Source organism: Zonotrichia albicollis, chromosome 22 (genome assembly GCF_047830755.1).
Source record: "Zonotrichia albicollis isolate bZonAlb1 chromosome 22, bZonAlb1.hap1, whole genome shotgun sequence".
Taxonomy (NCBI): Eukaryota; Metazoa; Chordata; class Aves; order Passeriformes; family Passerellidae; genus Zonotrichia; species Zonotrichia albicollis.
The window spans coordinates 3,510,001-3,536,440 of record NC_133840.1 but is presented as its reverse complement, the minus strand read 5'-3'; the positions used below and the strand labels follow the sequence as shown (position 1 = coordinate 3,536,440).

At 43.6% G+C, this 26,440-nt stretch overlaps 2 protein-coding genes across 5 annotated transcripts; both read left to right on the top strand.

Moving 5' to 3' along the window:
- The first annotated feature begins 5 nt into the window (after positions 1-5).
- On the top strand, positions 6-9,923 carry SHPK (sedoheptulokinase). 2 transcript variants are annotated; one of them, XM_026797174.2, is made up of 8 exons: positions 6-516; positions 1,718-1,859; positions 4,113-4,296; positions 5,452-5,604; positions 6,629-6,804; positions 6,914-7,114; positions 7,948-8,237; positions 9,785-9,923. In XM_026797174.2, exons 1-8 carry the CDS (start codon positions 349-351, stop codon positions 9,785-9,787), a joined length of 1,317 nt encoding a protein of 438 aa, XP_026652975.2. In that variant the 5' UTR covers positions 6-348; the 3' UTR covers positions 9,788-9,923. The 2 variants fall into 2 exon arrangements, with proteins under 2 accessions (XP_026652975.2, XP_005493589.2); XM_005493532.4 differs by lacking the exon at positions 9,785-9,923 and having other exon boundaries at positions 7,948-8,357.
- Positions 9,857-26,440, top strand: TRPV1 (transient receptor potential cation channel subfamily V member 1). Of its 3 annotated transcripts, none has more exons than XR_012583518.1 (20): positions 9,857-9,968; positions 10,601-10,631; positions 12,121-12,436; positions 12,986-13,152; positions 13,438-13,590; positions 13,956-14,096; positions 14,560-14,858; positions 15,456-15,632; positions 15,834-15,998; positions 16,252-16,347; positions 16,647-16,717; positions 17,100-17,265; positions 17,984-18,050; positions 18,464-18,780; positions 19,344-19,471; positions 19,708-19,823; positions 20,244-20,491; positions 21,126-21,284; positions 21,854-21,982; positions 26,036-26,440. XR_012583518.1 is itself a non-coding variant. In XM_005493531.4 (17 exons), exons 3-17 carry the CDS (start codon positions 12,135-12,137, stop codon positions 20,411-20,413), a joined length of 2,535 nt encoding a protein of 844 aa, XP_005493588.1. In that variant the 5' UTR covers positions 9,857-9,968; positions 10,601-10,631; positions 12,121-12,134; the 3' UTR covers positions 20,414-20,575. The 3 variants fall into 3 exon arrangements, 1 of the variants encoding a protein (XP_005493588.1); XR_012583517.1 differs by having other exon boundaries at positions 21,854-21,986; XM_005493531.4 differs by lacking the exons at positions 21,126-21,284; positions 21,854-21,982; positions 26,036-26,440 and having other exon boundaries at positions 20,244-20,575.

Genomic DNA, 26,440 nt, shown 5'->3' with positions numbered 1-26,440 from the left:
CCGCCCCCGGGGGCCATCTTGGGTGTGGCGGAGCGGGTTCATGAGGGGGGCAGAGCCGTGAGCGGGGGGATAGGGCGGGCTGCGTGCCGTGGTGGTTTGGTTTGGATAAAAAGCGTGGTTTAAAGCAGCGCAGGTTAGCTGGGGGAGGGGCACTTTGTCACTGTCACAGTGTAAAGGTAGCGACCAAGGAGGGCTGAGGGCAGGGAGCACCTCCAGTGTGAGGGCGAAGTCCAGGTCGCGCTCCTGTCCCATCCCTGGGAGCCCGCAGGGCGGCACCGGGAGCCGTGAGGGGCTCAGCTTGGTGGGTGTTGTTCCGCCTGTGACAAGGTGACAGCCATCCATCCCCTCATGGCCGCGGCGGGCGGGCCCGGGCCCACCTATGTGCTGGGCATTGATGTGGGCACGACGTCGGTGAAGGCAGCGCTGGTGACAGGGACAGAGCGAGGGCTGGCGCTGGCACAGAGCTGCTCCAGGGAGACGCAGGCATACAGCGATAGCCCCGGAGCTGCAGCGCAGGTAAGGGCTCAATTGTCCTGCAGTTTCCCTCAGGGAGTGCTGAGGGACATTGCAGGACACCGGCCTTGCCTTGCAGTGCTTGGGTTGTTTGGTTCATTGGGCAGAGTGCAGTGGATTGTTTCCTGGATTGTTTTGGTGCCCAGATTGGCAGCATGTCTCTGGGTATCAAAAAGCAGAATTAAAACACCCTCTGCTCACCGTTCAAGTAAGTCAAGCAGAGCTGCTTGACTTAAGAAGGACCCAGGTTTTGAAAAATTGGCTAAAACACTATAAAACTGTTCTCCCATGAGCCACCACCTTATCTTTGACACTCCCAGTAAGCAAACAGCAACCATTTGCCAACTGGAAGGGAATTTTATTTTACACTTCAGTGTGTGGTGGAATTATAACTGGAAACTCCCTGTGGAAATAACCAGGAAGAAGTGTTCCTGTTAAAGCTCTTTACATCCATTGTGCTGGTCAATCTAAAAAAAGGATTAATCAGAATCATAAAATACATGCACTGTTTCTGATACCAAGGATACCAAACAGGCCAACCCTCCTCCTGCCAGTTTATGCTGCCTAAAGTACCTATGCACAAAGTTCACATTTATTTGTAGATTCTGTTGCAATAGTCTTGTAAACATCACACTGGTCCGTCACAAAGTAACCTGAACCCTTGAAAGTGTGAAAGCTTCTGGGGAACTGATGGGTCAGTTTGCTGGGTGGTTCTAGGCATAGAATATCCAGAAATTGAATATCAGCATCATCAAAATCATCAGTGAGTAAACAGGGAGGAGCTTTAGGAAGAGGCAGGGGAGACTGCACACCTGCCAGAACACATGAATTTGTCTCTTTGTTAGGAAAATGAAGAGCAATAGATAAGGTGAAATAATGAAAACTTGTAGTCAGTGGTCATGGATTTTTATAAGGTTAAGGTTGAGTGTAGTTATTTAGGAAATTAAAAATCATTTGGCCTTCAGTTTAAGAGGCTCAACTTGGTAGTATTGATTTTTAGTTTTTGTGGGTTTGTGGGATTTTTTTTCAATTTTTCTTCTCTTTTTTTGTTAGAGTTTGGTAACATAATAAATATTATATCTAATAAATGCTATTAAACTAAATTAATTCTGTCCTTCACTTCTGACTAAAGCAGCCTTGTTTAATAAATACACTGAGTGAATCCTAATGGCTTCATGCTCAGGATAATGCTTTGTGATTGCAGGGAATGGAGCAGGATGTCCAGAAAATCATAAGAGCACTGAATGAATGCCTTGCTGCTCTGCCTCAGCAGCAGCTTCAGCAAGTCACCCACATTGGGATCTCTGGACAAATGCACGGGGTTGTGTTTTGGAAAAGTGATAAAGGTAACATTCATTCTTTAACATTCCTGCTCACTGTATTACAATGCAGAAAATCAAATTAACAGGGAAGTGATTCTGTGATTAAATTATTGCATCACATCTTCTCTAAACCAGAATTAACAGAAGAGCTCTTATGGGAATTTTGCTTTTTTAACTGAAATTTTAGCTACTCACTATTGTTAATGTTAAAGGATTTAGGCTAATGACATCCCTGCAGATTCAGCACAATTGTTAATATAAAGGAGGAATAGCATATTTGTGCCTTGTTAATTGTTTCTCCATCACATGCTATCTGCTGCCCTTTGAAAGAACTTCTGCATCCCATGAATAACTTGCTAGGGGGATTTTATTCACCTCACAAACCCCTTACCTAGATGCTGTCCAGCATCTCAATAACTCTGTTTTTTCCCAAAATCCCAAGACTTTTTTTTCCTAGCATGCATTATGCTCATTAAGTCATGCATTAATGTCACGTTGCATTCATTTTGTTGCTTATGCTTCTGTCAGTAGGAGCTGGGAAGGACTGTGGTCAGGATTGTGGATGCTCAGCTGCTTGCCAAGGCCTCAGAGACAAAGTCAGCTGCAGTGAGGTAGTCATGTGGGGCTTGGTTGTGCAAATACCCAGATAATCCTTGTGATAGGGAGGAGATTTGAAGAATCCAGGCCTTGGACTGCCAGCCCTGTGAGATAGGGATGGATTATCTTCTTGGCTAATGCCTTATAGACCAACCAAAGTCTAAGGCTTCCAGAGAGTGGGTCCATTTCTTCTTTTCACTTAACCCTGTAATCTGCTCATTTGGACAATTATACAAGTCTAATTAACAGGAGTTATGCAGATGAAGTAAAGATGTATTGTAAACCACAGAGCAGATTTCCCAAAAGTGCTGGTCACTGCCTCTCAGAAGTTGTCAGGATCTTAATTGCTTGAAGAGGCACTGTCCTATTCATTACTGGCTGTAATTTTACATTAAATACTAAAAATGATTAGAAAGAAAGAAGTCCAAGGGCTGATGGACTGGAGGAGCTGTTGTTGCTTTCCAGCTGTCCCAGGAGCTGCAGAACAAAGCCTTGTGTATTCACAGGCACAGATTCTTATGTCATGTTGGTAAATATTTTATGTCCTAAAGCCACATGCCACTTTAGTTTCATTTCTATCAAGTGAAAGAGGGTGTTTGCTCTCATTTGTTTTGAGTGGACTAAGTGAATCCAGGACCTTTGGGACACAAATAAAAATTTTAATAGCGTCCTTTAGGGTTAGATTATGACTAATAATATTTCTTAGAATCCATTTAAAATGAGAAAAGCAAGCCAATTGGAAATTCAGTTCAAACAGATTTGATAGAACAGGGAATTGAGGAAACAAGAAAAAGTATATATTTTATTTTGCATGTTTCTCATGGCACCTCCCAGCCTCCAGGGCTGCTTTTTGCTGTGTGAGTTCCAAGCCCTGTAACCAACCCAAGAATTAAATTTTTAGCTATACTTGTGTGAGTCAGGAAGCTGAGTATTTTCTCTTGACTCTCTGCTCTGTGGCCAAAACCCAGAGTTTGCCTCAGCTGCAGAGTGAGTGACCTGTGCTGTCCCTGATGGCCTGGGAGGGGTCAGAGCTGGGCCCTGGAATGTGCAGGCAAACAGAGCTTGAGCCCAGCTCTCCTCTTCAATGGAAGAGTGGGAAGGTTTCCTCAAAGGTGTGGTGTTCTCTGCTCAGAAGGAATGTGCTGGGCTGGGAAACTGAATTAAACCCTGAATTAAACCCTATCCTACCCTTGTTGTGTAGTACATGAGGATTTTGCTCTTCGTGCACTGCTAAATACTCTCAGATGCAGGTTTCTTGTTGCTTGGGCTCCAGAGGTGATGCAGCTTTGTGCTGCCCATCCTGGGCAGTCCATTACTGAGGCAGCATTCTCCAGGTGGTGATTTAAAGAAAATAACCCAGCTGAGGTTTTTATGTGAGACCTCACCTCCCATAGCAGGCTGTGGTTGGGTTTTTTTGAGGCTCACCTGGTATTTAAGTTGTATCTTTAATATCTCTCTTCAGGAGAAGGGAGGCTTTGGATACCATTCTCTGTGCTACAAAGGATAATTTGCATTATGATGTTATCTAGGGCTGGAAACTAAGACTAATTTCATTACAGTCTCTACTGGCTCTGTTTGTGATATATTTAACAAATTCTCAGGTGTGTCCAGAAGTGAGGAATGCCAGGCAGGCTGTGCTGCAGGAGTCACTGGATTTCTTGGATTCTGTTGTGTTTTCAGGGTGCAGGTGGTCAGAGGGTGGCCCAGGCCCTGCCTTTGAGGCAGACAGGGTCAGCCACCTGGTCACGTGGCAGGATGGGCGCTGCAGCCCCGCCTTCCTCTCCTCCCTTCCTCTGCCTCAGTCACACGTCAGCCTGGCTACAGGATTTGGATGTGCCACCATCTTCTGGTACTCAAAGAACAGGTACATTGCTGCTCCAAAGGCTGCTCTCATCTTGAGTTGATGTGACAATTAGTATTCTTGTAACATGTTAGTGCTGCTACAGCTGAGAGCTGTGCTTCTCTGTAATCATAATCTTAATTAAGTAGTCAAAGAATATTTAAAATGGCAGTATTTAATATAAACTACGTGCAATTAAGCATGCAAGAGTCTCTGACCTCATAAAAATACTACAGATCACTAATAAAAGGGTAAGCTTTTCACCATATAGGAATAGAAGCTTTAAAGTATCATGGAATAATTCTGGTCTGGACCATGGCTCAGAGCAGCTCTGCTAGTGCAGTTTGACCATTGTCATTTTGCCTTGTGCTGCTTTGTGGAAAGTACAGACATGCCTAAAACAGTAACAGAGCTGCTTGGTCTGGTTGCTGCCAGATGCCAAAACAGAGTCTCTAAATGAATTTCAGTTCCTTCCTTCCTCAGACACTGAGACAGATCCTCATGGGGTGACACAAGTGCTCTGCTTTGTTGTGGTGTGTTTGCAGAGGATATAATTTTTCACTTATGATTTGGCATCAGCAAGATTTGCTCTTCAGTTTCATATTTCTCCAAGATCCAGTCTCTTCCTTTGCAATGAGTTCAGGTTCAATAAATGGGGAAATTTTATTAGATCTTGGTTTTTTTCACTGTGTGCCCAGCAAATCTATGGAACATGGTGTGATCTTTAGAGTTGTATAAGTCATGAGCCCAGCTGCTTTGTTTTACTTCACATTTGATACATTTCCATCAATGTGATTTGTGGATCCCAGAGCAAGTGGGAATTTGCCTATTTTTCAATAATACTCTGGGATCAACAAAGTATTATTTATTTCACACAAACAATTACTACTTTCCTGCTAATTTTTTCTGTGCTGTGCTTTTGAACTTTGACAACCCCTTCCTTAAAGCTGCCCTCTCTCCATCTTCCATCTGCAGATAAGTGTTGCTGCAGCTTGGATAACAAATTCCATTTAGAAAAACCAAACCAATAAAATTCAGGTTGATCACTGAGGTGGCTGTTTGATATTTTAATGGACCCACATGTCTGAAGTTCCCCCAACAATGAAAATTGTCTTCTCTCATTGTCTTAAAGCAAAAACCCCTCTTTTAAATTTTTTTTTCAAACATCTTGTTTAAAAGTCCAGATTTTCTGAAGGCTTATGATGCAGCTGGCACCATCCAGGACTATGTGGTGGCCATGCTGTGTGACCTGAAGAAGCCCCTGATGTCTGTCCAGAATGCTGCCAGCTGGGGATATTTTAACTGCAGGAACAAGAGCTGGAATACTGATATGTAAGTGCTGAGCCATTCAGGGGGGTTTGTGCACTGCTCATGTCAGCAGTGTGAGCCCCTCTTTGGGCCCTGACTGTTGATGTGCTGCAGATAAAAAGGGATTGAAAGTTATTCCTAATTAATTGTGGCCTGTACTGAGGAGCTATTGAGAATTTGCTCTATTTAATCTGATAAAATCTGGCCCAAAATCTACACACAGCAGAGCTGAGAGATTTATCAGGGATTCCAAGCTGTTCTCTCCCTTTCTGTGGTGGGGTGGGATGGACAAGTGCAGCCACAGTGTTACCTGTGCCATGGTAAAGAGTTTCCACTCTAGTTCTTTGAGTTGAGCTTCATAATTTCTAAGATTTATTTATGATAATACTTAAGAGCTATTAAGCTACAGAAAATCTTAGAAAGAATCAGTTTATTTATTTACTTATTTATTTTAATGATTTGCTCTTTCAGGGCTGAGTGCTAAGGCCTTATATATTGCAGGGCTTAGGTTAGGCCAGGACTCCAAGGTGAAAGATCTTCTCATCAAGGTATGAAAGAGTGACAGAAATTTGCATTTTGCTGGCTGAACTGAACTGTTACTAATGTGGTGGTGTTGCTGCAGCACCTGCAGCTGATTATGTAAGGAGTTTGTTGGACTTAACTCTTCGTGATTTTGTTGTGAACTACTAATTGCATGACAACTGAAGTTTTGACATTTAACTGCATTTTTTGCTGGTTTTGTCCCTTCACTCTGGACCTGCTTGTCCATATGGCATCAGTAGGTTAAACTGAAGATGCAGTGTATAATCTGAGGTGCTCAGATTGCATAGAAAGGAAAACAGTTTATTCTTCCAGACTGGTTTACCCAGCCCACTGGACTGGAATGCTGCCCCTGTCCCAGACCAAGCTTTCTAAACTGGTGAAAGCATCCATAAATGCAGCAGCCACAAATGTGTGGCCAGGTTCATCTGTGACTTCAAAGAGTTTTTTGTAGCAATGCCTCACATTCCTCAACTGCTTTATTCCAATAATGTCGTTCTACTTCCAGACTGAAAAAATCTGGCTTTCCTGTGCACTTGCTTCCAGAGGTGGGAGACCCTGGCAGTGTTGCAGGCAGGACAACCTGTGCATGGCATGGAATACCCAAAGGAGCAAAAGTGGGAATTGCCCTGGGAGATTTCCAGTGCTCTGTTTATTCCTGTCTGACTGAGAGGACTGATGCAGGTATGGTCATTTTGGTATCTGATTTGTTTTTCTCATTGTTCTCCTTTGGGGTAGCTTAGTAAAACACTGATTGTTTCCTTTTTTCCTCTTTTTTTTGGGTGTGTTTCAGTTCTTAATATCAGCACCTCTGCTCAGCTGACCATCTCAATGCCCCTGGGTTTCCAGCCTCCAGAGGCACCAGATCCTTCCTCAGCTGTCACTTATTTTCCCTACTTCAATGGTGACTACTTGGCAGTGGCAGCATCACTCAACGGAGGCAATGTGCTGGCAACATTTGTGGGAATGGTGGCACAGTGGGCACAAGAGCTGGGTGAGTCATTTCAAGGAGAGTTGAAGCACAAAACTGGGGTTGATCATCAAGGTAAAAGGAAGCTGAAGCAAAGGGACGAGCCTGGAGCTGTTCCATCATGCCATAAAGGGAACAAGGATGGAATTCCTGGGTCATGCTTCCCAGATCTCTGGAATTTCCTGCTGAAGCTTTTGAACATGCTGAGACAGTCATGCTTGGACTCCACATTCATTTCCCCTCTAGGCCTTCTTTTGTTTCAAGCACGGAGTTATTTTGTGCCAGTTGATTTTCAAAAGGCAAGGCTGGCAGATTTGAGGACTGCAGCCTGTAATTTGGTGTGACTGCAGTCCAAAGGAGTCCTCTTGGTGCATATTTTGCAGCACTAATGGATTTTAAGACTCAAACTCATGGAATATCTTTAAAGTGCTTTAAGCATGGCATTGACAGGTTTTTTAATAATCTCTTGGGTTTTGCACTACAGAAATCAGCTCTGAAATTGTTCTTTCAGTTAGTTCTCAAGGTGAATGTTGCATTCACGTGGAATCCAGGCACTGAAGCTGAACCCTGCTGCCAGTCCCTTTAAAGACATTGTTTTGTGGGACAGTACAGGCAATGAGGAGTAGCTGTTGTTGTCAGGACAGGCAGTTGGGTAATCAGAAAAAGGTTTCTGCTATTGCACACTCTGGGTACAATTGGATGGGAGAATTATGGTTCATAATCTTGGACACACAATTACCTTTGAAAAAGATATCCAATATTTTGCTAAACAGGTGCATCAGTGTCTGTTGTAACTGTCCACATGTGAGATACACCAGACCCTTTCAGATTGATAACAAAATATTTCCCATCTGCAGGATTTCAGGTTCAGGAATCTGCCATCTACCCAAGGATAATCCAAGCAGCCTTGGCTCAAAAACACAGCAAGCTCTCAATCCACCCAACCATCTTTGGAGAGAGACACCTTCCTGAGCTGCTGGCATCAGTGAGCAGCATTGGTGCCTCTGAGCTGTCCCTGGGCCATGTCAGCAGAGCCCTGTGCCGTGGCCTCGTGGAGAACCTGAGCTCCATGTTCCCTGTGCAGCACCTGCAGGAGCTGGGGGTCACCAGGGTCCTGGGCAGTGGCACTGCCCTTGCCAGGAACGAGGTGCTGAGGCAGGAAGTGGAGAGGATTTTTCCATTCCCTGTGGTTTATGGGAAGGATGTGGATGCTGCTGTGGGGGCAGCTATGGTGATGTTCCATAGGAAATAAAGTCATTATTTGGAATGGCCTGATGCAGCTTTCTGGTTTTTTCCTGACACTCTAATGTTTGTTTTTTTGGGTTTTTTTTTAAACTTTATTCCACATGCACTCTCACTGCTTCTCCTGGGTCTGCACATTTTGTTGCTCTGTCATTCCCATTTGTGAAATGAGGAGTAATTATCACAATAAATTTATGTGAGTGACTGGGAAAGATCCATTAACTTTCTGCATAAAAAGACACTTCTTGTGAGGCTCATTTTCCTGGTAGGAAATATGTTGGAAAGGACTGGGAGAGATGAGCTACTGTCTGTAACTTGGTCTGATGCTTTTGTGCACTCCCTTAAAATTTCCAAGTTTTATCCCCTATCTTATGCTCTTAGAAATTATTTCTTCTCCTAGTCTTTATTTTAATGTTAAAATATCTATACTTTCAGTCTACATGTACATTGCATTATTATAAATATATTTTTATCAACAGGTCTGCTTTCATTTTTATTGAATAACAGGCAAGAGCTGATGATGCTGTTGCATCAAAAACCTTTGCAGCATTTTGGATGCTGCTGAGGAGCTGCCTGTTGGTAATCTATATTTATGCATTAATAAAGAGCCTTGTTACTCTGAGTACCACAGATATGAGGAGTTTAATTAGTTTGCTATTAAATAGGTAAATACATAATTCTTTTATATATTCAAGGCAAGACCAGAGAGACAGCCACTTTTTACAAAACAAAAGGCTGATAATTTCATTGAATAATTTCATATTCTACTCAAAATCTCAGGAAGTTGGGGGGTTGCTCCCAGCCTAACAGCCTCTGGAAGAGCTGTTTCTCCAGATCAGTTTCTGTCAAAAAAATCTTATGTAAATTATATATTTAGCAATATATGACACAGCTCTGAATTTTTGAAGGTGTTAGATCCATCCAGGGTTAGATAAGTTGGGTTTTTTCCCTCATAACATTAATATTTAGAGGCTGACTCTTACATATATATATATATACACAATTCAAATAAAACCTAGGAGAAGCATGAAATAATAAAAAGAACTTTGGACTTACTGGTTCTTCCTCAACTTTGTTCTGAATCAGCTTATTGTTAAAATGTTTATCTTTAAATCAGCCACACTTTACAAACATTTTACAAACTTTTGTAAATTGAATTGAAATTCAAGAATTGAAACTGTGACCCCCCCAGAAACAGTTGCTGTCTGGTGGTTTGGATGCTTTTTTTCTTTTTTTTTTTGTCTTTTTTGCAAACTTGAGTGTATTTACGAAGAGGAAATCTGGAGAAGAATATCCATTACTAAATGCAATTAAAGGGGAGGGAAAAACAACAGCAGCTTACTGCAATTCTTGTAAAGCGCTTTGCTAAACCTCTGGGAATAGAAGCCACTGATGCTTCTGGTTCCAGAATTGTTCTTAATTATCTTATTGCTCTATTCTCTGTTTTTCCAGTGAACTTCCCTTGGTTCTAAAAATCATCACATTTTGCAGACAAATGAAGTGGAGAAGCAAACTCTGAGGGCTTTGCAGTCCAGGCACCTTGGAGGAGGAATATCTGGCACCAAATTCCTGTAGATCAGTGGGTGTTCACTGAGCCTGGACCATTTCTCAGAAGAGAGGATTTCTGTCAATATTTGTAAGTTCTGCATGTATATTTGAATAGCATGGCTGGTTATTTTTAAACTCTGTTATTTGTGATGTGGCAAGGCATTCTAGCCAAAATATTTCCTTGTTCATTGTATCAAACTTCTGTGTACATGGGTTTCAAGGAGATCAAGTATGTCGTGCATTTTTTAAACTAGATAATGCTTATTGGGGTTTTTTGATAATCCTTCCACAGATTTGTGAAGGTTATTTCCCTTGCAAATTCCTACTCATGAGGAAATGCAGCTTTGTCTTCATTATCAAATATATTACCAGGTTTTAGAAAGGAAAGCATGTATAATGTAGGTTTGAGCAATTGCCAGGGAGACGGGATTGAACCTATTCTGCACATTTATATTTATTTTGTGGAAAATAATTGATTGTGTGTTCTGTAGCCACTCACTGTTTGGCTCAATCCACATGAGTTTAAATAGACAAAAAAATTAAAATTGTACATTACTATATTCCCACTGTATTTTTCTATATTTTATAGAACTGGTTTTATTCCTTTTTCACTGTAGTAATAGTTCTTCTGTAATTTTAGTATCTTGTTCCAAATAGAAATATTTTTACTTCTTATTTATAGGACAATTCAGTTAATAAGATATTATGTTATTTTTTCAGAGTGATTCTAAGGAGACAAAGGACTTGAAAGGTGAGCAATTTAAATTGCAGTCATTAGCATTTTATCTGTGCTAAGACAGATTGTTTCCAGTAACCCTAAAGGTGCAAGTTTGCAAATTGATGTTTTATTTATGTGTATATTGTACAAAATGATAGAAAATGCAAATGACAAAATTTTCTTCCCTGTCCTGCTTTCACAGAAAAATGTAAGTGACCCTTGATATAAACATGATTTATTCCTACAGAACTGAAAATCCAGCTTCAATGCAGGTTTGCACACAACCCTCAGAATGTTTCTCTTCACAAGAGAAACAACCTTGAAGTGTGTTCATGTTGTTTTCACCCTGACTGTACAGAGAAAATTACTGACCACCCTAATGTGGTTTATAATTTGAGGCTTTTTAAAGATTTAGTGACATTCCTGTGCTCAAAGCTGTAGGATTTCCAAGCACTGTGGGCTTTCAGAGCATGTCTCCAGCCAGCTGTGCAGCAGCTCAGATGTGTGTTCCTGTCTCCACTGCTGGAATTCCAGGCTATTTTCCATTCAGTGGCACGAGGACAATATTTGTCTGATTAAAATATGTTGATAAGGAACCAAACAAAGACAAGGCAACTTGTTTTACCTTCAGCAGTGTGTTATCTGTGAGGGTGGGGAGGCACAGGCTGCCCACAGCAGCTGGGGCTGCCTCTGGATCCCTGGGAGTGTCCAAGGCCAGGCTGGACAGGGCTCAGAGCAACCTTGGATAGTGGAAGGTGTCCCTGGCCATGGCAGAGGGGTGGAATGAGATGAGCTTTAAGGTGTCTCCCCACCCAAAGCATTCTCTGATTGTGTACTTGTTGCTTGTGTCAGGTTCTGTGTGGTTGTGAATCAGACAAGATCAGCTGTGGTTGTTCTTATCAGTGCTAAGCTCTCCTCTGTGTTTCCGTGCCTCAGGGCTGGGGTGACAGTCACCTCTCAAGGATCACACACTCCAGTTTCCATCAGGCACTGCCACAACTCTGGCAAAGCCCTTAAGGATCATTTTCCTGGGTGCAGGAAGCCCTCTGTGCTCAGCACCCCAGAGATCAGGTTATGGCACAAGCAGGGATTTTTCACGTCCCTGATAAAATCATGAGAATGGTTTGTGGCACAAACCAGTCAGAAAGTAGAGAAGAAAAGCAGAGATTTTGGGGGTTTGAGGTTGTTCAGGGTTTAGCAAGGACTGGAGGATGAGGCAGTGGTTTTAGGCAGAGGTAGCTGAGGCTCAGCTCTGCAGGGAAATGGGCAGGAAGCTCTGGGATGCTCTGGTTTGCTTTCTGCATTCTGGAATGGGTGAGGGCAGTGGGAACAGGAACAAATGGAATAAAGACCCTACTAAACTGTTCTGGCTGTGGGCACAGTGAGAACGTGTCCATCTGCCTCATTTCTGGGATGAGAGCAACCAATCCACTCCCTGCTGCTTGTGGAAAACATTCCTGGCCAAAAGGGGACTCGTGGCCCTGTATGTGCTGACCTGAGGTGTTTGTGTCCTTCCTCACAGCCTGCTGGCTCATCATGTCCTCCATCCTTGGGAAGATGAAGAAGTTTGGCAGTTTTGACATGGAGGAATCTGAAGTGACAGATGAACACACAGATGGGGAGGACTCTGTCCAGGAGGCCCCTGACAACCCCCAGGGCCCCCTCAGCTCCAGGGTGCACCCACCCAAAAGCAACATTTTTGCAAGACGGGGCCGCTTTGTGATGGGGGACAGTGACAAGGACATGGCTCCCATGGACTCCTTCTGCCAGATGGATCACCTGATGGCACCTTCTGTCATCAAATTCCACGTGAATTTGGAGAGGGGCAAACTTCACAAGTAAGTCTGCCTGGTGAGATTTGGTTGTAATGAATCATTTGACAGCTGCAGGCCATGGTTCTTAGAGCAGCATTTGTTCTCTCCACTTGAGCATGACCATTTTTTCAGTTTCACTGTTTTCTATGCCAAATTAAGGAGCGTTGCAAATGAAAGTGACAATAACTGTTGTCTCTTGGCATCTCTAAAAATCTCAATCTCCATGGATATTATGCCCAAAATTGGCAGTGGGCCTCAGTTCACTTGCTCGAGGCTGCTCAGTGAATGGACCTGGTTCAGAGTGAGAACAAGGGATTGCCTGGCTCCAGGCTTGCAGTTACACTGCCAAGCTTCAATGCCTCTTTGATCACTTGTTCTCAGCTTTTCAGCAACAGAATTGTAATTTTATCAGGAGAGTTGCTTGCAGACTTTGTTCCTTTAGTCTTTGCAGAGGTACCTATTCTGATCTGCAGCATTTACTACTTCACCTGAGCAAATGAAGAGCAGTTCTGGTAGTTGATAAAAAGCCTGCTAAATATCTGACTTTAGGTAACTGACATTTCCCCTTGTTAGGCTCCTGTCTACAGATTCCATCACAGGCTGCTCAGAAAAAGCTTTCAGATTTTATGACCGCAGAAGGATCTTTGATGCTGTAGCCCAAGGCAACACAAAGGACCTCAGTGACCTGCTACTCTACCTTAACAGAACCTTCAAGCATCTCACAGATGAGGAGTTCAAAGGTACCTTTTAGTGTCACATACCTTGAGTTGCCTTCTTCTTCTCCCGGTAGTGCTCCTGAGATGAAAATAAAAAAGATAATTATGTTCCATGTCTGCAGGAGGTCCTTTAATAGCCCTATTGATTGGGCAACCCATTGATTGGAAGGTTACAGGAGCTGAAATTTTCTGTGAAACACTAAATGAGGTTTCTTGTCTTTTGAAAAGAACCTCATTAATTCCTGCTTGCCTGGTATAGATGGTGGGTTTGTAATCACTTCTATATACCTGCAATTTTTTGTTTTACAGAGCCTGAAACTGGCAAAACCTGTTTACTGAAAGCCATGCTGAATCTACATGATGGGAAAAACGATACCATTCCCTTGCTGCTGGATATTGCAAGGAAAACTGGAACTCTGAAGGAGTTTGTTAATGCAGAATATACTGACAACTACTACAAGGGTAAGGGAAGCAGCTGCTGCAGTGAATGCTTAGGTGCTGAGACTGAAATGGGGTCAGGCAGGGCTCTCAAAGCCTTATGCATGAGGCCTTGTGCACCCCAAAGTTCTGGTGTGTTACTGACAATCTGTGGATTTGTGCTGGGGCTGTGCCCTGTTAGGTGCAATATTCTGCCTTTTTTGATATACAGTGATTTAATGACTTGCATTTGCTGTTTTTGTGGTTTTTTTCCTGTTCAGTTGTAGAGCTTTTTAGCCTGCAGAGCTCTCAGTTCCAGCATCTTACATGGAGCTGAGGGAATTGCAGTGCTGAAAGCTCTCAGTCTTTACTAAATGCTGAGGATTTCTGTCTGATGGGTGTCTCTGCAGGCCAGACTGCTCTTCACATTGCCATCGAGAGGAGGAACATGTACCTGGTGAAGCTCCTGGTCCAGAATGGAGCAGATGTTCATGCCAGAGCCTGTGGGGAGTTCTTCAGGAAAATCAAAGGGAAATCTGGCTTTTATTTTGGTAGGACTGAGCACAGTATGGTCTTTATTGATGGAGTTGTCCTAGCAGCATCCCAAGTGCAAGCTGTTAAATAATCCTGTTTATGTGGGACTGGAGGCTCAGAAGTACCAGATGGGCTGTTCCACCTTTAGGCCAAAATTTCCTCCCAAAGACTGAGCTTATAAAGAAACACAGTTGGTAGCTGTGTTCAGTGTGAGCCTGGTGTCAGCTTTCCTTTGTTCTCTGGGCACTGTATCATTTGTAACCTGCTCCTGTCCTGGCAGGGTTTTTTTAAGCAGCTGTGTTTCTGTGATGTAGTTAAACTAAAGAAAACCTATTTTAACAGCTATCACAAGAATTGATGCTGTTCCAGACAGAGAAATTAATCTTTTCTCGTGGTGAAAGATGAAAACAATGTGATGTTTCTGCTTATGCACCTCTGGTACTGGGCTTTCTGACCACTCCTTCCCATTTCTTGCCATAGGAGAGCTGCCTTTGTCCCTGGCTGCCTGCACCAACCAGCTCTGCATTGTGAAATTCCTCCTGGAGAATCCCTACCAGGCAGCCAACATTGCTGCTGAGGACTCCATGGGCAACATGGTCCTGCACACACTGGTGGAGATTGCAGATAACACCAAGGATAACACCAAGTTTGTGACCAAGATGTACAATAACATATTGATCCTTGGTGCCAAAATTAATCCCATCCTCAAGCTGGAAGAACTCACCAACAAGAAAGGGCTGACTCCTTTAACTCTGGCAGCCAAAACAGGGAAGATAGGGGTAGGTGAACAAAGGTGTTTGACTGTCCCATTGCTGTGTCACATTATAGAGAGAACATGTAAAACATTTATGCAGAATGGATTTTAGAACTTCATTATTGAGGTCTTTTAGTTAAGAGGAACTGATGCTGCTGTTTAACTGCACAGTCCTTAAAGGCTACAAAGGGTGAGTGTGTCTGTGCCCAGCTGGTTTATTCACACCCCACTGGTATGCAAGGCAGCCCCAGAGGAAACAAAGTGAGTCTCTGATATCATCTGAACCACTGGAGCTCTTTTATTTCACACTGGCTGATGTAACTCATCTTCTGGCAGTCCCCATTCAAAGTGACTGCTCAGAGATGTGTAACATCTCTGCTTTTCTCTTGCAGTTTTGAAACAGATAATTCCAAGTTGTAAGAGGTGTTTGTATTTCCCATCTGCTATCACACAGTGAGAAAATTACTGTGTTTATTTCAGCCTGTGATCTCTGCAGTGCTGCAGTGGTTGGCTTCAGCTCAGTAGAATAGGGAGAAATGACCTTTCCTGTGTTGTGGAGAGGCTGAGGAATGACAAGTCCATGAGCACTGAAACCTTGGTTGTATTGTTCTTTTGCAATTAGATTTTCGCTTACATCCTCAGACGGGAGATCAAAGACCCCGAGTGCAGACACTTGTCCAGGAAGTTCACTGAATGGGCCTATGGACCTGTCCACTCCTCTCTTTATGACCTGTCCTGTATAGACACCTGTGAGAAAAATTCAGTGCTGGAGATCCTTGCCTACAGCAGTGAGACACCAGTGAGTACTGCACCTCCTTGCCTGGGGAGAGCTTCATGTTCCACACAGAGCAGCTTTTCCCTCATTTCCATAAAACACCAACATCCACCTTGAGCTTAAGGGAACTAGAGGCATCATTTGCTGAAGATTTATAGAATATGGGTTTTTTCAAAGTCCAGTATATTCTGGTCCTAGCAAAATTCTTGTTTTGCTCCTGCACAGAACCGTCACGAGATGCTGCTGGTGGAGCCCCTTAACAGGCTGCTGCAGGACAAGTGGGACCGCTTTGTCAAGCACTTGTTCTACTTCAACTTCTTTGTCTACACCATGCACATCACCATCCTCACTGCAGCTGCTTACTACAGACCTGTACAGAAGAATGAAAAGGTACATCATCCTGTCCTGTGTCAGGGGAACCACCCACTGCATGATATCCCAATTTGAATGCCTGCCCTTAGCATCCAAATTTTCCCCTTTCCTAAAAGTGGGAGAGAGATTTGACCCTGCTTGCTTCCCAGTCTTGCCCCCTTGCTGCAGCACATTGAGACACTTAACCACTCCCTGTTTCCCCCAGAAATGGAGTTGCTTCCAGCAAGGCCAGCAGTTCTGCTGAACATTTCTGTTTTTCTGTCTTCTACAGCCTCCCTTCACCTTTGGTTACAGCACTGGGGAATATTTTCGAGTAACTGGAGAGATCCTGAGTGTACTGGGAGGCCTCTATTTTTTTTTCAGAGGGGTAAGATATTTGAAAATTTTCCTTTTGCTGTTTGGGTAGGTGTAGGAGAGAATCAAACAAGCTTTTCCTATTAGTGAGCATTGGCTGCTTAGATAATCCATGTTTTAGTCAAGAGGTACAAATCATTTTCCTTGACTTGATGTTATTGGAAGAGTCCTCCCTAGATCTTACACCAGTGTTGGTTTTGAGGTGTTTTATGGGTACCAACTCCCTGATACAGGGGTCAGTGCTTAGTTAATTAATTCACAGGGGATATTAATATTTCCTTGATGCAAACCTGGCCTTTGTTCCCTTTTCAGATCCAGTATTTTGTGCAGAGGCGCCCATCACTGAGGACCCTGATAGTTGATGGCTACAGTGAGGTTCTTTTGTAAGCTCCAATATCTTTGATTGCATCTCAGTGTGTGGGATCTGTGATAGGAGCTTTGCTATAATTCCCTGGGTCTTTAGAGTTGCCTGTGGATATCCTTGAACAGATGGGTCTGGGTCAGTGACCTCCAGTGGAGGTAAAGCAAATTAAGTGTCTGAATGTTCAGTGTGTCATGCAGGAGTTAGGAATAGATCTCCAAGTGGGATTTACACATTGTTTATGCAGAAATCCTCCCATTGCTAAGGGAGCTTTTCCTCTCCAAGGCCCTTTCTCTTCCCAGCTGGACAATCCCTTGTTCTGTTCTCTCCCCCATGGGGCTGCTCTGTTCCCAGCACCTGTGGCCAGCTCAGCCCTCTGCACTCACACCACTCTTGTCTTCCAGCTTTGTCCACTCCCTGCTCCTGCTGAGCTCTGTGGTGCTCTACTTCTGTGGCCAGGAGCTCTACGTGGCTTCCATGGTGTTCTCCCTGGCCCTGGGCTGGGCCAACATGCTCTACTACACGCGGGGCTTCCAGCAGATGGGGATTTACTCGGTCATGATCGCCAAGGTCAGTGCAGGGAGCGCCTGAGGGGGCAGCAGAGCCTCACCCGAGCTTCTGCAGCAGCCCCACTTCCAGGCCATCCTGCCTCTCATATGACTCTGCTGGCCTTTGTTATTATTTTCTGAGTGAAGTGATAAAATGTGATAAAAAAAAACCCCTCTGCTCTTCACCCATATGTTTTATAGCAGTCTTGATAGGATGATGATGATTATTATTATTTTTATTACCTGCCATGCTTCAAAATAACTATAATTGGGCAGGCATGGATGCAAGGAGACTGAGAACAGCCTCACCAGTCTCTCCAGGCTGCTCTGGTGGGAGATGGCCCAGCTTTCTACCAGCTGGAAATTTCTCCAGGTATAAATAAAATGTTGCCAAACAGAGCAATTAGCAAAGAGGCAGTAGCTGGCTAATAAACCTCTCTGTGATGTAGCCAGCCAGCCCAAGAGGGAAGAGAGATGGAACTGCCTTTATGTGGTTTGTGCTCACAAAGAGGAAACTGTTCCCATGTATATGTGTTGCATTTGGGTGTAAATTTTTGCATGGAGAAGAGAAAAATGTTTTCTGTATTAAAGTTTATTATCTCAGCTGGATAACAATGCTTAATGCATGAACAGCCAGTTCAGAGCAAATGCATTCTTGAGCCAAAGCAGTATTTTCTACCAGTTTTTGTTGCAGTTTACATTCAAGTTTTAAAATCTTTTCATCTGTTTCCTTGCTACAGATGATCCTTAGGGATTTATGTCGCTTCATGTTTGTCTATCTTGTATTCCTCTTGGGATTTTCCACAGGTAATATTCTACTTGCAGTTACTTTTTTTTTAGCTAAAAGAATCTCAGAAAATTTTATTTTTTAAGTTGCTTAGATATTTTTGTTCACAACTAAAAACGAACAAATGAACCGAACTAAAAAAATGTAAAAAACCAAATCTCTTCAGAATAACGATTGTTTGTAGTAATTTCATACAGCTTTTCAAAGTTGCAAAGCTGAATAGAAAACCAGTCATCCTTTCCTATGTGGAGAAAACTGAGGCAGCACCTGCTAAGAGGGTGTCAGCTCTGGGGAATATTTTATAGGGCAATTTCCCTGGGGTCAATGTGCCGTGCAGGGAACGTGTGTTACCTCTCTGCTCCTTTGCACTGCTGGCAATGAAGTTATGATCTCAAACTGTGTTTCCACTGTGTGAATTCTCTTTTTGCCACAGCTGTGGTGACTTTGATTGAAGATGACAACGAGGGGCAGGAAACAAATATCTCTGACTATGCCAAGTGCTGCCACTTGAAACGAGGCCGCACCTCCTACAACAGCCTCTACTACACCTGCCTGGAGCTCTTCAAGTTCACCATTGGCATGGGGGACCTGGAGTTCACAGAGAATTACAGGTTCAAGTCTGTGTTTGTCATCCTGCTGGTGCTCTATGTCATCCTCACCTACATCCTCCTGCTCAACATGCTCATTGCGCTGATGGGGGAAACTGTCAACAAAATTGCACAGGAGAGCAAGAGCATCTGGAAACTCCAGGTGTGTTGGTTCTGTCAGGCTGCTGTCCAAAAAAAAGGTGTGGGGAATCAGAAGAGATTTCAGAAAGAATCCTTAGGAGATGACATCTAAATAGCAGGTCATTGCTTCTTCCTGATTCACCTGAACAGCTCCAAAAAAAGAAGTGTATTAGCTCCTTTTCCATGTATATTTGATGTTTTGACTAAGCAGATGTTGCCAGTGCTCCACAGATTTTCGGAATGTAAGAAAAGAAGTATTTTTGTAATTGGATTAAATTATTGGGCTTTGTATGATGGAAAATCCTGATCAGACTATGAAGAGAGAGATTTTGCAAGGGGAAAACCAATCTTTACCAGAATCAGTTTTTGTTGGAGGTAAGAAAGGAAGTTCAGTTTTATTCTCAGGGCAGTAATTCAGCATTTTCAGTGACGTATTAACAAAGGGTGATGCTGCAGGGTTGCAGTGTCTGCTCTAAGATATTGACAATAATACGAACTCAGGGTTTTTAAAACAAAGAAAGAATTCAGGATTTGTCTGACTTTGACCAGCAGCCCCTCAGTGCTCTGCTTTCTTTTACCTGGCAGAGAGCCATCACAATCCTGGACATTGAGAACAGCTACTTGAACTGTCTGAGGCACTCATTCCGCTCTGGGAAACAAGTCCTGGTGGGGATCACCCCTGATGGCCAAGATGATTACAGATGGTGCTTCAGGTAACCTCTGTGTTTGTGTATCAAGCCAACAAGCTTTTGTAGACAAACAGCTTCAAGTATCCAGTGGTGGGAAGCAGAACTTTCCCCCTGGAGCACTCTGAGGAATAGTGCACCAGTAGTGTCTGCAATGGTCAGTTTAATCTGGGCTTTGGGTCAGATCTCAGGCTTGAGAGGGGACATTTTGTGGTATAAACTGATTCTTAGAATAGATCATGGGTTTGTTGTTGCCTCCCCAGGGTTGATGAAGTGAACTGGTCCACGTGGAACACTAATCTGGGCATCATCAACGAAGACCCTGGGTACTCTGGGGACCTCAGACGAAATCTCAGTTTCTCCATCAAGCCTGGCAGAGGTGAGGCTTTCAGGGACCCAAATCCTGCACTCTGGTGAAAGCAGCAGCATGGAGGGCAGTCAGTGCTTTGCACTTAGCGATAATGCAGTGGCTGAGCTGATGGCATTTTCAGCCAGCACAAAAAGCAAAGGATGAAATGGGCTCACTTCTCACAGTTAGACTCTCTGGAGTAAAAGAGACTCAAAGCCCCAGCCCCAGAGTTTGGGAGCTCAGCATCCAGCACCAAAGCATTTCACTGTGCAGTCAGTACTTAAAACCTGAAATATGGAAAACTTGTGGAACAGGATGGGGAAGAAAACCACAAAGTCATTTCTTCCTGTTTCTTTCTTCTTCTTTCAGCAGCTTCCTGTTCAAACCACTTGAATATTTTATTCTGTTTCTCTGGAGGGAAAAAAAATTAACCATTCCTTTGCTTTTTAGTTTCAGGGAAGCACTGGAAAACATTGGTTCCACTTCTAAAAGATGGAGAGAAGAGGAGAGAAGAGCCTCACAAGCCACCAGAAGAAGTCAAATTAAAACCTGTTTTGGAGCCTTATTTTGAGGCAGAAGATTCTGAGGAGTTGAAAGAGTCAATTCCAAAGTCAGCCTAATTCTGATTGCTTGTGCTGGTCCTCACAAAAGGGACAATAGAGCACTTCATTTACAGGAACAGGGACTTCTGGAAAAAGGTCAGAGACTTAGGGAATTACCATGTGCAAGGATTTATTTATTACACTAACTGTGCTAAATAAACTATTTGTTGTTTAATCTCATGTCTTCATGGTTATTTTTTAATACAACCTTCTGTCTGTTTTTAGAGTCTCTTGTATTAAAAAAATCTTTTTTGTGAGCATGCACAGGCCTTGATTTTGTGGCTTTGCTGCCTCAAAAACCAACCAACCAAATTATTATGACAGTGGAAAAGCGCTCATAAAAGAGCAGTAAAAGTCACCAAGATGTTCCTGTGGGGAAACTTTCTTGGAAAGCAGATAAATAAATGGGGACATGGAAAGAATACAAAATCATTTTCTCATAACACAAGAACAAATACACTCTGAAATTTTAAAGGTTGAATAGTCAAAATCAATGAAATAAATGTTTCTTTTACATTGTCTGAGTAAACTCCAGAAATTCACAGTTATTTTACTGAAGCTAAAAGCTTAACAAGATCCCAAATTTGACATTTATTTAGATAACAGATGAACTTTGCACAAAGTAAGAGATTGTGGTTGTAGACAATATATGTTTCAAAGGTCAGATGTATAACAATGTACAACAATAATAAGCTTGAAATTAGAAAGTTTTTCTTCTTGATTTTGACAGCAACAGGGAAAAATCTGGTGCTGAAAATCCATCTGGCTGGATCTATAAAGAGAACGAGGAAAAATATCAGAGGGAAAATAGACAGATGTTCTGAAAATACAGATGGGAGCCTTGGAAAGAGAGGAAAGAATAAGAGGAACTTTGGCATCTTCTTTAAAAGTGAGTGGGCATAGAGGAGCTAAGGACAAGAAAATTTGTTTTATTGACAGCTGGCCCCATATTTCAGTGCTGGGCCACAGTGCAGCTGTGCTGGGCAAGAAAAGATAAATGGTTTTACCTTCTTTCCTTATATCCCTAAAGCCCTTGGAGTAAACAGCCTTTAACAGAGAGCACATCCAACTCCCTGAGTCAGCCAGGTCTTAAACCAGGGCCTGCAGCTGTTCCTGGGCTTTCACTGAAGTGCAGATCATTTTCATCAGTAAATCTTGTCATTTTGCTGCATTTACTAAAATCCTGGGACATCCACTGCTTTGAAAGAGAAGCAGCCAATGTGTTTGTGCACAGGCTGCCCTGTGAGATGAAATTTTGGGTTGTGTGACATCACTTCTTTTACTGGAGTCAGGATTTCTCACCATGGTCCTTTCTCATGGGGCACTACAGAATATATTTCAAGGAAATCTCTAAACATCCAGCTGCTTTATTTGAAATAGTAGCACCATCTAGAGGACTAATAATTCTTGTTTCTTTGGTTAACAGCACTCAGGACAAATGTAATTTTATTTTCACAGAGTCATAGGTATAAACAGAGAAAACTGACAAAGGATTTGAAAGAATTGCTTGAAGGAAGTCAGAATTTGAACTGGAAATAATCAGAATTCAGTGTCTGGTGGACAAGGAAGCCACAGAAGATGTTCAAAGTAGGTGTGTTCAGTTTCCTATCTCTAAACCCTTGGTAGCAGTCTCTAGGTGCCACTCAAGGCTTCATTATGCTCCACTCTGAGCATGGCAAGAGACAATCCACATGTAAAACAAGCACAGCTGAGTAGGCCAGACAAGCTGAGACAGTGAAATTATTTATTATTTAAACTACTAAGAATAAACATAGAAAGGAGCTGACCAGAAAAACACGGTTGGTTGTCTCCATGCTTTGTATGCACAGCAAATTTATGCTTGGAGGGACACCAGGATTATGATATAGCTGGAAAGTATTCATGAAATTTCTGTTTTCCCTGGGAGGAATCCATTTTTCATAATTATCAGCCTGGGTAGAGACCTAATTCACTGCTTCCAATCCACCCTGATTTCCATGAAGAGCCAGTCCAGAAGGGTTGGTCACTGCCCTGGGTGAGCTGAGCACATCCTGCACCTCTGCCTTCCTGTCCTTCCTGCTCCAAAAGATCACCAAGACTGCAAAGGACTTCTGACAACCAGAAAGGCTGAAATTCAGCCTGAAAACATCAGAATGATGCTGTGGTTCAGAATGTAAATGCCCTATATTTGTGGGATAAGAATGTAAATGCCCTATATTTGTGGGATAGGGTGGTGCTGGTGGGGTTTTTGGTTGCATTTCTAAAATCCCTAATCTTCTCTGGGAAGCAAACAAAGTTATCCCACTTTTCTAGAGGGAGTTATTACCAAGCTCTCAGAATTTCCAGCTAAATCATCACTTCAGTTCCTGCAGTGGGCACAGATTTATGTTTATTTCCCACAGATGGGGAGGTTCAGCTTGGCAGTGACTCCAGTTCAGGAAGAGTTTGTCCTTTAGGACCAGCACCTTTCTGTTCCCACTGCTGACACTTCCACTGAGGAGCAGCATGGCCCTGCAATAAATGATCTTTATTTGGGCTCTTCTGTGGAGGTTCTGCTCACCTTTACCTTAAAGTTTGTGCAATTATTTCACACTGAACAGGGTTAGAAGAAGCACATGGCTCCTGTGTTGTTTTTGAGGCTTGCAGGGGTAAAAATCTGTCCTCTCACAGTTATTAATTACATTAATTTGTGTCTACACTTAATAGGAGATGATCAGGTTGGACAGCTGTATATAAATATACATATATATATAACCCCCAGCTCCCAATAACCACAGTGGAACTGGAGCAAAAGAAATGGAGGCTGTTGATGGGTTCCCCTCCCATCAGAGGGTGGCAGCTGTAATGAACAATGACTGCAAATGTGTGGGGATGGAGATGGCAGGAAGGGGTGAGCTGGGCTCAGCTTCCCTGGGAGGTGAGGAGGGATCCATGAACATGTGGAAAAACAAAACACAATCTCAGTATTGTCAGCATTCCCATCCCTGAGATGCAAATGGTCGAGTCAGCCATGAAAACTGAGCTGCTTTTCAAACTCCAGTAATTTTGTTTTCTCCTGAATTATTGAGAAAAACACACCCTGCCTGGAAACCTTGGAGCCACACATCCTGTTGTTCGTGTGGCCTCTGCCACATTCACTGGAGTGTGAATATCCGAATTAAACACCAATGTTAATCCCTTCTGAGGCAGCTTTTAGTGGGATCTGTGGCAGGGCAGAGCCCACAGAGGGGGTCCCACACCATGGGTGAGGCTGCTGCTGTCCCCCTGGCCCCAGGACAGCCCCTCTCCCTCTGATGCCACTGCCCTGCTTTGCTGCTCCGCTCAAATTCATGGCACACAATCAGATTTTATTTTTGTAAATAAATTTGTCACCTGCCAGCTCATTCTGTCACTCTTCTGTGGCCTGGATATCAGACTCACTCAAGGATCTTTGCTGGAGGCCTCAATACTCAAATATTCAATACTCAAATACTCAACACTCAAAACCCCACAAGGCGTGTGCTCAGCAGGTGCTGCTGTGCTACAAAACACAGGGGATCTGCCAAGCCCAGCTTTAAGGGATAAAGCCAGTGCTCTCAGCTTCTGAGGCTTCAAGTGTTCAGAATCACACCAACAGGAATTTTATTCCTATTGTTTCTGTTCAAAACACTGTGGTAAATCTTCCAATTTCAAAAAAATTGCATTAAAAATCCCAGGCAAGCTGGGGATCAGGCTTTTGATTTTGATCAGGCTGATTTGAGAACCCTCTTCCAGTTAAAAATGCTTCCTACAAGTCTCCCTGTCTGCTCCACTGGGCACAGGCATGGATTTACCATGGGGAGGAAGAGGATTCCATTGATGCTGCCAGAGTCAGCACAGACACCCTGGCTCTCCTTGATGGGGTTCTAGGGCTCTGAAGTTCTTCCCATCAGCCCCACCATGCAGGCTGGGATTCCTTCTCACCCTGGAATAGCTTCCACAGAGGAAATATGGATCCAGTTTCTCCCACAGCAGATGTTAATCTCCTAAACATGTGGTGGGGAGCATTTATTTCTCTGGGAAGGAGGAGAAATCATCCAGCTGAGCTCACTGGACTGCTCTCCTCCTGCTGTGCTGGTGATGCTGTGGCTCCATCTCCATCTGAAACAGTCCCTGTTCCTGTGGGCAGGGCAGGAGACGCCAACACTCACAGCATCATCAAAGTTTGTCAGGCTCCATCATCACCCAGAGCTGTGTTCTTCCTCACTCATTGCTGTAATCAGCCTCTAAAATCAACATTTTACTCACCTGGATGTTGGGATGGAAGGGGGAATTGCCGTGTCAGGCAGCAGGAGCAGCTCCCAGTTCCAGGAACTGGAGGAAGTGTCTGAGTCACTGGGCCAGACAGAGCAGTTTCCAGCCATGCCATCTCTCTCCAAGCTGACAGAGGAGGTTCAACCCAGGCAGTTCCCCTTTTTCCAAAGGAGAATGCAGATAATGACCCACCCAGGAAAAAGGGAGCTCCTGCCAGAGGGGGAAAGCCTGGAGGGCTTTAGGGGCAAAGAGGAACACACAAGGAGCACAACATTCCTCATTTCAGGAGTTCAGGGCTGGAAAAAGGTGAAGTTTTCTCTAGAGGATGATTGCAGGGACTGAGAAACAGCTGGTTTTGAAATATGCACAGAATAACTGAAAACTGGCAGAGGAGATGATTTGCATAATGAAAGAGGTTTTAATTAGAATAATGGGCTGAAACTGAGGCAGGGAAGATGTATTCTGGAAAGATGCTGGGGCACATATGATACATGTCTGCTCAAAGAATTCCCTTTGGAATCACTGGAAGTTTCAAACACCAGATTTGTCCAGTGCCCTCCTGACTGCAGCAAGGAGGGATCTGCAGGATTTGGAGCTCTTGTTTTGGGCCCCCAAAGCATCTGAAGGTTTATTTCAACTGGAAGATGTTCACCTTCAATTCTTCATTTATTTATTTATTCTTCAGAAAGAACTTGACAAAAGGTGGAAGGGGCCTGCAGGGACTTCAGTTTGTCACAGCTCCTGAGCTGCAGCTGATACAAAGCTTAGCTCTCAGTTTAAGGCCTGTGAATTTTTCTTCCCCTCCTGTGTTTTACAGGTCTAAACAGATCTTAGGAGAGGGAATGGAAATGAACCATTCCCCAGATTTAGATGGATGAGACAGATAAAAATATCCCCATAAACCTCTAAGAAGGAAGGTTTGATGTTTTAAAAAATCAAATGACTAAACCATTATTTCAACCTGAATTTCTTAGAACATGAAAAAGTTCCTCCCCAGTTTTGGTGCTCACCCTTCAAAAACTACTTGAGTCAAGCAGTGGCAGCACAAACCTGAGCCAAAAAAAATGCAGCATTTAGGTGGGGCCCTGCTTTCCTCACTGTGCATTCCTTGAGGCATTTTCATGTTGCCTCATTCCCCAGCGCTGCTCAGCGTTACCAGAAACTCTGCACCACAACTGAGGAGTCCCAAACTCAGCCTGAAACAGCTGCAGAACAGCCTGACCTAGTTGGGAGAGTGAGACTCAGCAGCCAAGAGAGGTCTGTGCCCTGGGAGACCTCTCTGAGCTGGGATGTGTCACACAGGAGGCCTGGCTCCCTCAGCCAAAAGGCAATTGTAGGAAAATCGCCTCTCTCCTGCTCCTAAAACTGGTTTTATTTTTTCCTCCAAAGGTTTTATGGCCTGGTGAGCCTCCCCTCTGTGTGCCCAGGCTGTGACCCACAGCACCAGCAGCAGGACAGGCTCACAGGACAGGGACAAGAGGAGCAGCCACCACCCTGCACATCTGGACCCGCACATCTGCCCAGTGAGGGCTCAAAAGGACTCTGTAGGTTTGGGCTGTTGGGTTTTGCCTCAGGAGTGGCAGGGGACACTGAGAACAGCACAAATGCAGGAAAACACACTGGGAAAAAAAATAACAAATCCATTCTTGCCATTGCTTATCATGATCTCATGCTTAGGTGGCCCTGACACTTTGCCAGGAGAAGGGAGAACTGTGGCCTGAAGTCAAATATTGATGCCACTAACATCAAATGGGGTTTTACTGCACTTATCTCAACTTAATCATTACTGAGCCC